The 12,008-nt window shown below is 35.5% G+C and overlaps 2 protein-coding genes across 2 annotated transcripts; one reads left to right on the top strand and one right to left on the bottom strand.

Moving 5' to 3' along the window:
- The first annotated feature begins 846 nt into the window (after positions 1-846).
- LOC133879642 (pentatricopeptide repeat-containing protein At3g48810) lies at positions 847-4,082 on the top strand. The gene has a single exon (XM_062318285.1). The coding sequence runs from the start codon at positions 1,192-1,194 to the stop codon at positions 3,187-3,189; it is 1,998 nt and encodes a 665-aa protein (XP_062174269.1). The 5' UTR covers positions 847-1,191; the 3' UTR covers positions 3,190-4,082.
- Positions 4,083-4,194: 112 nt separating this feature from the next.
- LOC133879647 (protein REDUCED WALL ACETYLATION 2-like) lies at positions 4,195-8,881 on the bottom strand. Its single transcript, XM_062318298.1, has 14 exons — positions 8,686-8,881; positions 8,430-8,561; positions 8,049-8,105; positions 7,861-7,933; positions 7,469-7,618; positions 7,224-7,373; positions 6,856-7,111; positions 6,440-6,561; positions 6,020-6,106; positions 5,769-5,857; positions 5,534-5,596; positions 4,780-4,836; positions 4,523-4,619; positions 4,195-4,439 (listed from the first exon to the last, which is right to left on the bottom strand). The coding sequence occupies exons 4-14, from the start codon at positions 7,912-7,914 to the stop codon at positions 4,269-4,271; spliced, it is 1,296 nt and encodes a 431-aa protein (XP_062174282.1). The 5' UTR covers positions 7,915-7,933; positions 8,049-8,105; positions 8,430-8,561; positions 8,686-8,881; the 3' UTR covers positions 4,195-4,268.
- Between the last annotated feature and the right edge of the window lie 3,127 nt (positions 8,882-12,008).

Below are 12,008 nucleotides of genomic sequence, written 5' to 3' on the forward strand. Positions count from 1 at the left end.
TTTATCAAGAATAAGGCTCATCATGAAGGTCTTATCCCAAATGCTCTTGTTATATATTCTACTATCAACAAAAATGTGTTGGAACATCATTTCACTTGGAAGATTAAACTTTGTATCTCTTGTGAACTGTGGCAGTCTCCTCCTGCACCTTTTTTCAAGATCAACTATGATACATCTATTAGAGATACTTTCTCTGCTCAAGCAGCAGTCTGTAGAGATTCTAAAGGTTGCATTATTAAGTGTTTTTCTCTTACGAACTCTCCCTCCACCCCTATTTTTGACGAAGCTCTTGCAGCTCGATTGACGAAGCTCTTAGGGCTTATCTTATTTTATTTTTGAAGGTGATTCGCTTACAGTTGTTCTTGCTCTTTAATTGCCCGCCATCACTCAAGACTGGATGATTGCTTCCACTGTTTTCGTTATTCATTCCATTATTCTGACTTCCACTAGTTGGACAGTTCGAAAAGTTAACTGAAATGCAAACTTTTGTACTTATCACGTGGCAATTTGGGTCGCGACCAGAATGTTTTCTGACTGCATCCCCATCATTTCTCCTTTTATTAGTTCTTTTCGTATATGTAGCTAAAATGATTCCCCCTCTTCCTTCTTTGTTAGCCCTTTTCATTTTTTTGTGTTTGTTTGTTTTTTTTTTTTTTTTTTTGCTACTCTTTGTATTAATAAAGCCATGTACATATTTATTATAGTTTGAACTGACTTATTATCCGGTTCGAACTTGACTTCGCTCGAATCGATTCTTCTAAATTGCTTTTTAATCTTGTTCGAACTGTACCTTATCTGGTTGGAATGGCACATTTTATACTAAATTATTTCTACCCTTGAGTTAATGTCTTGACTCCAATTGGTTCTAAACTTTACGCTGTTTTCACTTTCACTTGTGTCTTCCTCGTATGTTTGATAACCCAAGCACCACACGCAGCCCGACAGGTAACGACTGAGCAACAGCCCACTGCCGCACATCAGCACCACACACGGCGCCGCAATCCTCCCACCGTCACACGGCACTGCACAGAGAAAACTCCCAAGAAACCACTGCACTTATAGCAGAATTTCAGCACGATTTGGCTGATCGAAGTCTAATTTGTATTCCTTTTTATCTGTTAGGCGATCTTCCAATTCAAGACTTGGAATTTCAGAAAATCAAGCTAGGGTTAGGGTTTTAGTTCTTTTACGATGTACTTAAAAGAAGGGTCTTCCTTATTGTTGAAAGTTTACAAACCTTCAATCCCCTTTGTGCTAAACACAAACCCAATTCTCAATCCCTGTAAACCGCAGATTGAACAAAATCAATCCCTTTTTCTCAAAGAAAGCGAGGTCGAAAACAGATTAAAACGCGAGGTCGACATCGTTTTGGCCTTGGAGTACTTCAAGTCCATAGCCAATTCAGGGACCTTCAAGCACACCCCATTAACGTACCAAACCATGATTGAGAAACTCGGTCGGGAAAAGAATCAAACAGATGGTGTGCAATACCTATTGCACCAAATGAAGATGGAAGGGATTAGATGCTCCGAGGACTTGTTTGTGTGTGTGATAAAGGCTTATCAGCGAGCCGGGTTGGCCGAGCAAGCGTTGAAGACGTTTTATAGGATAAGGGAATTTGGGTGCGAGCCAACGGTGAAGATTTACAATCATGTATTGGATGCGTTGCTTAGTGAGAATAGGTTTCAGATGATTAATCCGATATATAGTAATATGAAGAGAGATGGGATGGAGCCGAATGTGTTTACATATAACATTCTCTTGAAGGCACTGTGTAAGAATGATAGGGTCGATGGTGCACGAAAGTTGCTTGAGGAAATGTCGAAGAAAGGGTGCTCTCCGGATGCAGTGAGTTATACAACTATAGTCTCCACTTTGTGTAGGCTTGGTAAGGTGGAGGAAGCGAGGGAGCTTGTGACGAGGTTCAAACCCGTTGTGTCAGTTTATAATGCTCTGATCAATGGGGTTTGCAGAGAATACAAGTTTGAGGAGGTGTTTAAGCTGTTAGCTGAGATGGTGGATAAAGGGGTTGATCCTAATGTCATCACGTTCTCGACAGTCATTAGTTCTCTTTGTGATGTGGGGAATGTTGGGTTGTCTCTTGCAGTGATGGCCCAAATGTTTAGGAGAGGATGTAGCCCCAATATTTACACGTGTACTTCCTTGATAAAGGGGTATTTCTTGGGAGGGAGACAGTTTGAAGCTCTCGAAATGTGGAACCGGATGATTAGAGAGGAGTTTGCGCCCAATGTTGTTGCATACAACATTCTAATACATGGCCTCTGCTCTTGTGGGAATATGGGTAAAGCTGTATCTGTTTGCGATGAGATGGAGAGAAATGGTTGTTCTCCAAATGTGACTACATATAGCATTCTCATTGATGGCTTTGCAAAAAATGGAAACTTGGTTGGTGCATCTGAGACATGGAACAAGATGATAACCCATGGTTGTTACCCAAATGTTGTGACATATACGTGCATGGTGGATGTTCTCTGTAGGAATTCTATGATCAATCAAGCTCATTTTCTTATAGAGAATATGACTACCGAAGCTTGTCCTCCAAATACGGTTACATATAACACTTTAATAAAAGGGTTATGTGGCATTGGAAGATTGGACTGTGCTCTAAAAGTGCTTGATCAGATGGGGAGTTGCAGGTGTTCTCCTAACATCACAACATATAATGAGTTATTGGATGGCCTCTTTAAGGTAAATAGATTCAAAGAAGCTTTTGAACTTGTTAGGGAGATGGAAGAAAGGGAGATTGGGCTGAATTTGGTGACTTATAATATAATTTTGCGTGGATTTTGTCGTGCTGGTATGCCTCAGGAGACTTTTCAGCTTCTTGGGAAAATGCTTGTAGGAGGGATTAAGCCTGATGCCATCACATACAATACTATAATTTATGTCTACTGTAAGCAGGGAAAGGTTAGATATGCTATCCAAGTTTTTGACAGAAATAGTGCAGCAGAAGAGTGGCATCCAGACATAATATCATACACTACTCTTCTATGGGGGATCTCTAATTGGATAGGTGTTGAAGAAGCCAATTTTTATCTTCACAGGATGGTAAACGAAGGGATCTACCCCAACCTTGCCACCTGGAATGTGTTAATTCGCTGTTTCTTTAGCAACTTAGGTCATATGGGGCCAATTCACATTCTGGATGATATCCTGGGTAATGGATAATACACAAGTTATGGATTTTCTTTTTCAGAAACCGAATAGCAAAAGAAATTTGTTTGCTAAAACATAAGTCAAATGCAACAGATGCTCAAATGACTGAATATTCAGATTATTGCTGATCTCCTTGTTGGGCATATTTTAGATACATCCAACCTGGATTTTTTATGAATATCCGTACAGTCGACTTCAATTAAATTGGAGAAGAAGAATCTTGTTCTACAGAAGTTTACAGCAGCATAGTTTGTGTTGCTTTAAATTTCCCAGATATTGTTGGATTAAAGTTATTTGAATGGATTGAATAAGTAGAAGTCAGCTTGCCGGGGTGTTTCACCGAGGATTTCCCAGTTTCATGGACCAAAGATTATTGTTAAACTCTGTATTCTTTTTGTGTGTACTGATACGCTAGTCGCCTGCAATTGTAAATGTTTACATACCCTGTAGTATGTTTCACTGGTAAATTGGGTGCAACTTTATCAAGGCCATGACCCAAAGCGCCATACAGGAAGCATTCAGCTTCTAGGTACTCTTTAAGTTTAGAGGAAACGCCAAAAGATCAGTATCAGCCATTGTTAATGGAGAATCACGTTATGGGACGAGTTGAGAATGAGAATTTGGAAGGAAGAGGACTAGTAAGGCAACAGTGGTCTCATTTAATGTGATGAGAATGCCATCATGTCTGGTGCTTTTTTGTAGGTATTTATATCCATTACCCAACTTTTCCTATACATTAAAATGTCGCAAAATCTATTTCTATTTAGGAAGAATCCATTTCTCTTTTGGTTTCTGTTAAGGGAGACAGAAAACTCTTGCAGTGTAACAGTACTCTTCCTATGGGATCACAGAATTTTCATATTAGCCATCGACCTTTTCTATGCTATATTTACAGATTGCTCAAACCTATGTTATAAGAGTATCAACCAAATTATGTGTTTCTATTTCAAAAGACCAATGAGAAAAGCCCGAGACTACAAACGAAACGGTTAAACCGAGGATCATAATACGCTCTGATATTATGTTGTAGTTTGCATGAAAGGTTTAGACAGAAAGTGGAGAAACATGAAAAACCAACTTTAATCTAAAGATCAGTGCCTTGGCAACATTGGAGGCATTTTTAGCAACACAAAAGACGAGAAATATAAAACACTTGAGACTGCTACTGCTGTAATCATGTTGTAGATAATGGCCTTATTGTCTTTACTGGGCACAAATGCCATTTTCAATGTGTTCGTCACTTCAAAGAGTCTGAAAGAAATCTGCAAAAAATGATTGGAGCTTCAGTCATAACAGATCGATGTTTTCAAAGTTTCAAAGTATAATTAATGTCTTTTTCACTTACTGCAATGTATATGGAAGTAGTGAGCATAAAATTCAATAAGGGATAGTCTGGGATCAGTGAAAGCAACATTTTTGGCTGAGCATCTGGAACCCCGGATCTGCAATTAAGTTCATTGGGAATAAACCATCATAAAACAGATACCATTTTAGATGTGAATAGACTCCATTATTTGTGAAGAACAGCAGCAGCTATCCTTTAATATTTGATGAAACCTTAAAAAAACTAGCAGGCTTCCATAGTTATGAGCTTCACAATACCTTAGCCAGATATGGATCTGCGAGATGTAGGTCTCTAGAGTTATCTTCCCAAGCCATCTGAAAAAACAAAGACAAAAAGTAATATCACATATGTAAAGTCAAAGATAAATCAATTCATAATGAGATGAAAGCTAGCAAGATCTTTTTGAAGTTCCCCAAAATGGAGGCTGCAGCAAATACTATGACTTGTATACGAGAGTAAAGAGTTGGGAGACTATATGAGATTGCTTTGATAAATAGAGTTTTTGTTTTCATTTTCAAGCTTCTACCAAAACATAGTATTTAGCTTCTTTTTTTTTTAAGCAAAAAGTCAAAAAGTACTTTTAAAGTTTTTAACCAAACGAATGGTCCGTTTGCGTTTTTCGATTTAAAACTAGCAATTTAAAAATGTGCAATTAGAAAACATGATTTTTAAAAATGTTTGGCAAAATTGCAGTTTGACCTTTAAAATACCGCGTTTTCAAAAAAACATCTTCTTGCTTGCGATTTGAAAAGACAGATTTTTTTTTTTTTTTTTCATTTTTAAATAGCAATTTAAAAAAAAAAACGCAATCCCAAACTAATTATTTTTTGAGATTTAGTTTAAAATTGCACATTTTTTCTAAGAAATTACAATGCGAAACACACCCGAACCCATGTTTCCTTGACACAGCTTTTTATATACTTAAAAAACACTTTCTAAGCTCTTTATCACAATCTCAAACAGACTATAAATAAAAAAACAAATGGATTAAAATAAATAAATTCCACTTACGCGAAAAAGGTCAAGCTGTAGCTACGAAAATACGGGGTGACATTCCGCACGCATATGAAGGCGCTGATGAACATGCAAAACGACAACACATGAATAACTCGCAAAACGACAACTTATGAATAACTTGAAAAACGACAACATATATATATATATATATATATATATATATATATATATATATATATATATATATATATATATATATATATATATATATATATATACACACACATACGTAATCGGAATCCATGAGGTATATGGATGGTATTTGTTGTAAGTAATCTTGTCCAGCTTGTATATAGATTTGAACCACGCATATCCCACCTACAAAACCACATAATCCAACTGTTTGCATGAGAGAGACCAATGCTCGGTGTTAAATTACTATTTATCTCAAAAGTTTAAGCTGATTAGAAAAAAATAAATGTAATCATTTAATCAATACTTCAACATAATTTTGTTAATGATATATTAAAATCATAATACCATTGAAGAAATCAGCACAACGGCCATTTTTATTGATATTCTGCGTTTCGTTTCAGTTTCTTCAAGCTTCTCCAGCCACCTTTCAATCTACATACAACATGTCAAATCAGTTGTCATCACTTAAAAGAAAATATATAACGGTTCTATTTTTAGGTAAACTTCACTTGCACTATTGGAAGTAAAAGCGGCTTTTCAATCATAACCTCGAAGTTTAAACACTTGCAATGCCGGTATCTCATGTTTTAGGTCCTTTTAATTTCATCTATTTGATGTTAAAATAACCAAAATACATCTCATGGCTGGATGTGAATCACTCCATACCCATGGCCAAGCTGTGAGTGAGTCGTTATGATTACAAAACCACTTATATTTTGAAGAGTGCAAGTAAAGTTTTTTTTTTTTTTTTTCATTAGAACTTACAGTCGGATGATAGTAAGCATATATCATCCCGATTATCCATATGTAGCGATCAAGGCCTGAACGGAAATGCCACTCATGCATGCGGGGAAACTGTGATCTGGACGGGTTTGGGTCGGTGTAACCTGCAATTGATTAAAGAATTTGAGTCATTATGACCTTCACGTACCGTGTCTTGAAGATCTAGTCAGGGCGAAGCCCCGTATAAAAAACTTTCAAAGACTCAAACATGCATATTTTTACAAATTCCATTAAATCACCAACACCTAACTTCTAGCGGAGATTTGAAATTTAAAACAAAAATTAAAAGATGATTACAAAATTAATGAAAGATCAAAAGTGATAATTTAAGTTTCCAAAAAAAAAAAAAAAAACTGTTAGTGCAGGGAATATGAAGGAAGCTCTGAAAAGTAACTAACCAAGGAAGAATGTGAGTGGGCTCCAAACCAAATCAAAAACTCCAGGAACTTCCCATACAATAATAACTAGGAAGAAGCAGGCAATGATTTTTGCAGCCATGACCGACCTCTTCTCATTATACTTGTTCAGAACACCAAGCACCCCATATATGATGAGTGTGAAAAGAGTGTGCATGGGGCAAATGTAGTACACCATATAACTGTTGTTTAGGACAATGCAGCAGAATAATACCAAGAAATTAAGCCTCCACATCATCTGCTCCATCCAAAAACAAAATTCAAACAAAATATATATATATGATGAAGACTGAAATGGATCCAACTAGCTATATAATTTGTGGGACAATTCATAGAAGCAATTAATTAACCTTTGCAAATCTTGCAAGACTGTAATCTTTGAAGACATAGAAGTATGTGAAGTTGCCAAATCCAGTCATCCACACATATGCAGCAAGGCATACTCGCACATAATTGTAGATTTCTGTCGCGGCGAAGTAATGATACATCAGGAAAAGCACCTGCATGATGATCAAGAAATTAATATTTGACATATTTTGATCAAGAAATTATAGAAAAATCATTTGAAAGAGCTGATGATCGATCACTAACTAACCTGCATCCAACCTTTCCACTCTTCAGTTTGATGCCTATTTAAATAAAGTGTTGATTTTCCTGACTTATCTTGATGTAATTTCAAAGAGGGTATTCCCCAAACTATGATGAGAAGGAAGTATAGGAATAAGAAGAGATCCCGATTGTAACTCTGCACGAACGATCGAAAAGACAGTCCAGAAGAAAACCCATCAGAACCGGACCCAAAATATTTAGGAAAAACTTCACAAATAATTCACCGTTAAAAATCTTAACGGAGTAATTAAGTGAAATCTCCAAAATACACATCTTTTTGAGGATTTCAATTATCAACCGTTTGATTTAACGGTGAATTTTGACGGGAGGGTTGACATTGCAACCTTTTGAAAGATAGTAGCATATGATAACCAGTACCTTTGTTGTTGATGCAAAGAAATCCGTACGGTCGCACAAGAAAAAATATGCCATGAGGAAACCAAATTCAGATCTGTAATTAAGAGAAAAGAAAGAGTAGTAGTACTCAAGATTCAATCCGGCCACTCGAAGAAATTAAAAACTATAGATTATTCCTCAGTTTCAATCAACGGAAGTGATTCACTTACATAGCTCTAAGAATCAATCGATTTTCGATCAAGAAAGACTCGTCGATCAAGAGGAACCTAACAAGATATCATCATAAACGAGGCATATGTATAAGCTTTTATATATATATATATATATGAATTGTTTGGGATTGCATTTTTTTTTTTTTTTTTTTTCCAAAATGCGATAGAAGTTTTGGGTTTTCAAATTACAGGCAAGAGGTACTTTTTTGAAAACGCACAATTTTAAAGGTTAAATTGTGATTTTAAAAACCAATATACGATTTTGTCAAACGCTTAGCTATATTTTTAAAAATTGTATTTTGAAATCACAAACCCAAACGAACCTTAACGGAACATAGAATGATCATGACAAGGTGAAAGCTTAAAGAAGCCAAGAACCTTAAAATAGGATATTTAGCAGACAAAGTTGGAGATTTAGCTGATTGGCGACCTCCCCGCAGTAAGAAAGGAGCTGTATCAACTTCCTTAACTATGCCCTTCCCCACTTCAATCAAATTCACGTCCAAGTGCCTGTTGTTACAAAGATGGATATGTCAAACAAACAAGATTATGATTTTATGGAATTCAATCACCCAGATTCATATATATATATATATATATAGATTCCAAGAATTGAAAAAATTCTCCAACTCACACTTTATTAGCTGCAGAGGCTGGATATTTGTAGTTCAAGAACTCAGAATAGATCCAAGCTGCAATTACGGGTATGATTCCAAGCAAAAATGACACCTGGGATTAATAAAAACAAGTTAAACAACAATCAATAAAGAAGCACAAAGAAATAAAATAAAAAGAAAAGAAGGAGAAAAAGCTCAAATGGCGTACCTGCGCAGGAGTTATGGGACCGGAGATGAGCATTTTCAATGAAAAGCTAGCCTTAGTTGGAGCAAAATTCAAAGGGAATGGACCAGAAAATGAACGGGCATTTCACTGAAAGCGTACGTGAAAGCTAATAAGCAGTCCAAACCATTTTATAAACTGTTCATATATACCATTAATGCATGCGAGATGGGTTAATTGTTATGTTCATGGGTGTTTGAAACTGATCATGATCAAGACAAATGGAATAAGTTACGGGGAAGACAAGTGGAGGTTCAACTTTTCACAAGCTTTGATCATTAATGGCGTTTAAGGTTGTTGTTATTAATGGATGCTGTGAAATGCTTGAACGGCTGGGATCAACCAAGGAAATTTAAAGCAAAAAAAATCACATAACAGCTGATCATGCTTCCCTTACTTAATTCACTCCGTTTCAAAGACAAATTAAACGTACCTACAGCTTCTTAATTTCTTTTCTTTTTTCTCTCCCTCTTTGCTTGTATTGATTTGGAAACTTTTTAAATTTTTTGAATTAAAATTTTATTTTAATATTTAGGCCAACCTTCTAAAAATGGTTAACGGAACGTGGAGTGTTAATTAAGTTATTTGTTGTTCATGGTTACATTGGTTTAGTGGAAGCAATTAAGCAAATGTGGGGATTTTCTGTGTTTGTCTCTATTGCTCTGTCAGGTTTGCCGTAGGATAACGTTTCTTAGCTGTTAAAGTGTTTGCAGCAAAACTACCGCATAGAAGCCGGATCTCAATTTTGGGCAGGTGATGGTGAGAGATCATTTATGGGACTTAATAGACCCGATAAGTGGTTGAACAGTCCAATTTTTATTTAATTTCGTGGATTCCCATAAGTAGTCTCTCACAATTACATGTCCGAATCATTTTAAATTGGGGCAAATAATATTTGAGAGGATCCTAATCTGATTGAGAGGCTGAATAAGTGGTTGGGTAGTCAATTTTTTTTTAATTAGATATGTCTCAAAAGTAGTCTCTCATAATTACCTGTCTAAATTCTCTCAAATTCAGACAAATAATTTGAGAGGATCTCGATCCGATTTCTCAGGATCATGATCATCTACAATTATTTTTCCGAATTTGAGAGAATTTGAGCAGGTAATTGTGAGAGATCACTTATAGGACCCACCTGACCAGATATTTAGTTCGGCAGCCCAATTTTTTTTGGTCAAGTGAGTTCTCATAAGCGGTCTCTCACAATCACCAATCCGAATCCTCTCGAATTCAAACAAATAATTATAAAAGATTCCGATCCGATTTCTCATCAACTATTACGGTGCATGTATTTTAAGTGTCTCTGCCCTTTCATTTTTAGGCTCATTATTACTACTAACCCAAATTTTCAAACTGCAAATCAGGAAGAGACTACTTTTGCAGGGGCAATTTATGACCTTAACCTTATGTCCATGCAATCTGTTCTAGACTTCTAGGTTTGAATTTGGGGCAGTATATATATGTATATGTAGAACCAAATCATTTTCAACAGCCTATTTCAGAAACCTGGACTCTTCTTTTAGATTAGAGAAAACTTCACGTAACCCATATAATTTTTATCATTTTTGCAATCTCTTTCTTAAAGTTTAAAAAATCTTAATTTAGTATATCAAATTTTTAATTTTTTACAATCTCACCAATTCCGTTAAGGTATGGGGTTAAATCGGACGATCAAAAAGTAAAATGACCATTTACACTAAAATGAACCTTATACCCCTGTAAAATCTTTAAAATTACCATTAAATTACAATTAATTTTTTTAAATAATGGGTATTTTAAGAATTTCAACAGCTAGCATTCGTTAGGATTTAACAAAAAATTCTAATAAAATTGTGAGATTGACACTTTTTTAAAGTTCGATATACTAAATTGAGAGTTTTTTTTTTTTTTTTTTTTTTAATTTTGATGGGTAATAATAAAAGTGATGAAAGTTTAGGGAGTTAAGTAAAGTTTTTCATTTTTCTTTAAAAAAATTTAAAAAAAAAAAAAAAAATGGCATGGTTGTGGGTCGTTTTCCCTTTTTAAATTTTTTTTTTTTTACCTTTTTAAATTATTTTTCTATTTTTGAACTTTTTAAACTTTTAGTTTTTTATTTTGATTTTTTTTTTTATTAAAGAGCATAATTGTATTTTTAATAAATTTTTTGGGGGTATAACAAACGTTTTACATATGAGCCATTTAAGTTAACAAAAAAAATTAAATAATAGAGGGTAAATGAAAGGGACTGAAAAATTAGAACCGCATAATTTATTTTCAAGACCTATTATAATAGATACCATACAAAGACATTAACATTAAGTGAGTTAGCATTTGAATTTAGGACATCACTATTCTTAAACTGTTTGTCCTATATTTCTAATGAAATAGAGAGCATCCGTTTTATGATTCATGCTAAATTTAATACATCTATATTGCCACATGGTAGATATATTTTCACCTTATTTAATTTTAAAAAAAATACAACGACAAAACAAAATTTGGACAGTAAAGTATGCTTAAGTTGTGTTAAAATTAAAACACCAGTAGCTTCTCTCTAATTTTTTTTATTTATGTTTTATTTTTTTATCAAGGTATCTTGGTTCACCTATAGTCGGTCTATACTTAGTTCGCTACCCCGACTAGCCTACCCGAGAATGGTAGTCAAGGTCTTCTCTCTAGTTCCTTCTCTCTAGGTAGAGATTTTGTGTCTCCTTGGTGAGAATTTTGACAACGGGTAGTGGTGCTTGTTGGGGGAGGAGGGAAGATGTTTTTCCTCTTTCCCTCCTCCCCTCTCCTCTTTCTTTTCTTTTTTTGTTTTTTTTGTTTTTTTGGTCTTTTTTACGTTTCTACTTCATCCACCGCCGCCAATTTCATCTCCGCCAGCTTATCAACCTATCCACCGCTTTGCTACGAGCCGCTTGTAGCCACCCCACCGGATCTGGTTGAGGTTTTAGACATAATTTTTTCAAAATTAGATATAGCATCCTTTGTCAACTCAGCTACACCACGTGCTTGCTCATTGTGCTCACCGGCTCTCCAGCTTCCAGTTGTCGGCCTCCTTGTCCAATTCTGTTGGCCACGCGCCGGCACAGCCAGTCTTCCTCCTCCGCCCGCTCATTCCACTTCTGCTCCGGTTCT

The sequence above is a fragment of the Alnus glutinosa genome, chromosome 1 (assembly GCF_958979055.1).
Source record: "Alnus glutinosa chromosome 1, dhAlnGlut1.1, whole genome shotgun sequence".
NCBI lineage: Eukaryota > Viridiplantae > Streptophyta > Magnoliopsida > Fagales > Betulaceae > Alnus > Alnus glutinosa.

Bases quoted from the DNA above. Each gene is read 5' to 3' on its own strand.
- LOC133879642 (XM_062318285.1), top strand. From the start codon at position 1,192: ATGTACTTAAAAGAAGGGTCTTCCTTATTGTTGAAAGTTTACAAACCT.
- LOC133879647 (XM_062318298.1), bottom strand. From the start codon at position 7,914: ATGGCATATTTTTTCTTGTGCGACCGTACGGATTTCTTTGCATCAACA. The intron at 5,597-5,768 runs GTATGTGTGTGT...CATGTTCATCAG, and splicing joins ACCTCATGGATTCCGATTAC to CGCCTTCATATGCGTGCGGA. The intron at 4,440-4,522 runs GTAAGTGAAAAA...CATTTTTTGCAG, and splicing joins CTACTTCCATATACATTGCA to ATTTCTTTCAGACTCTTTGA.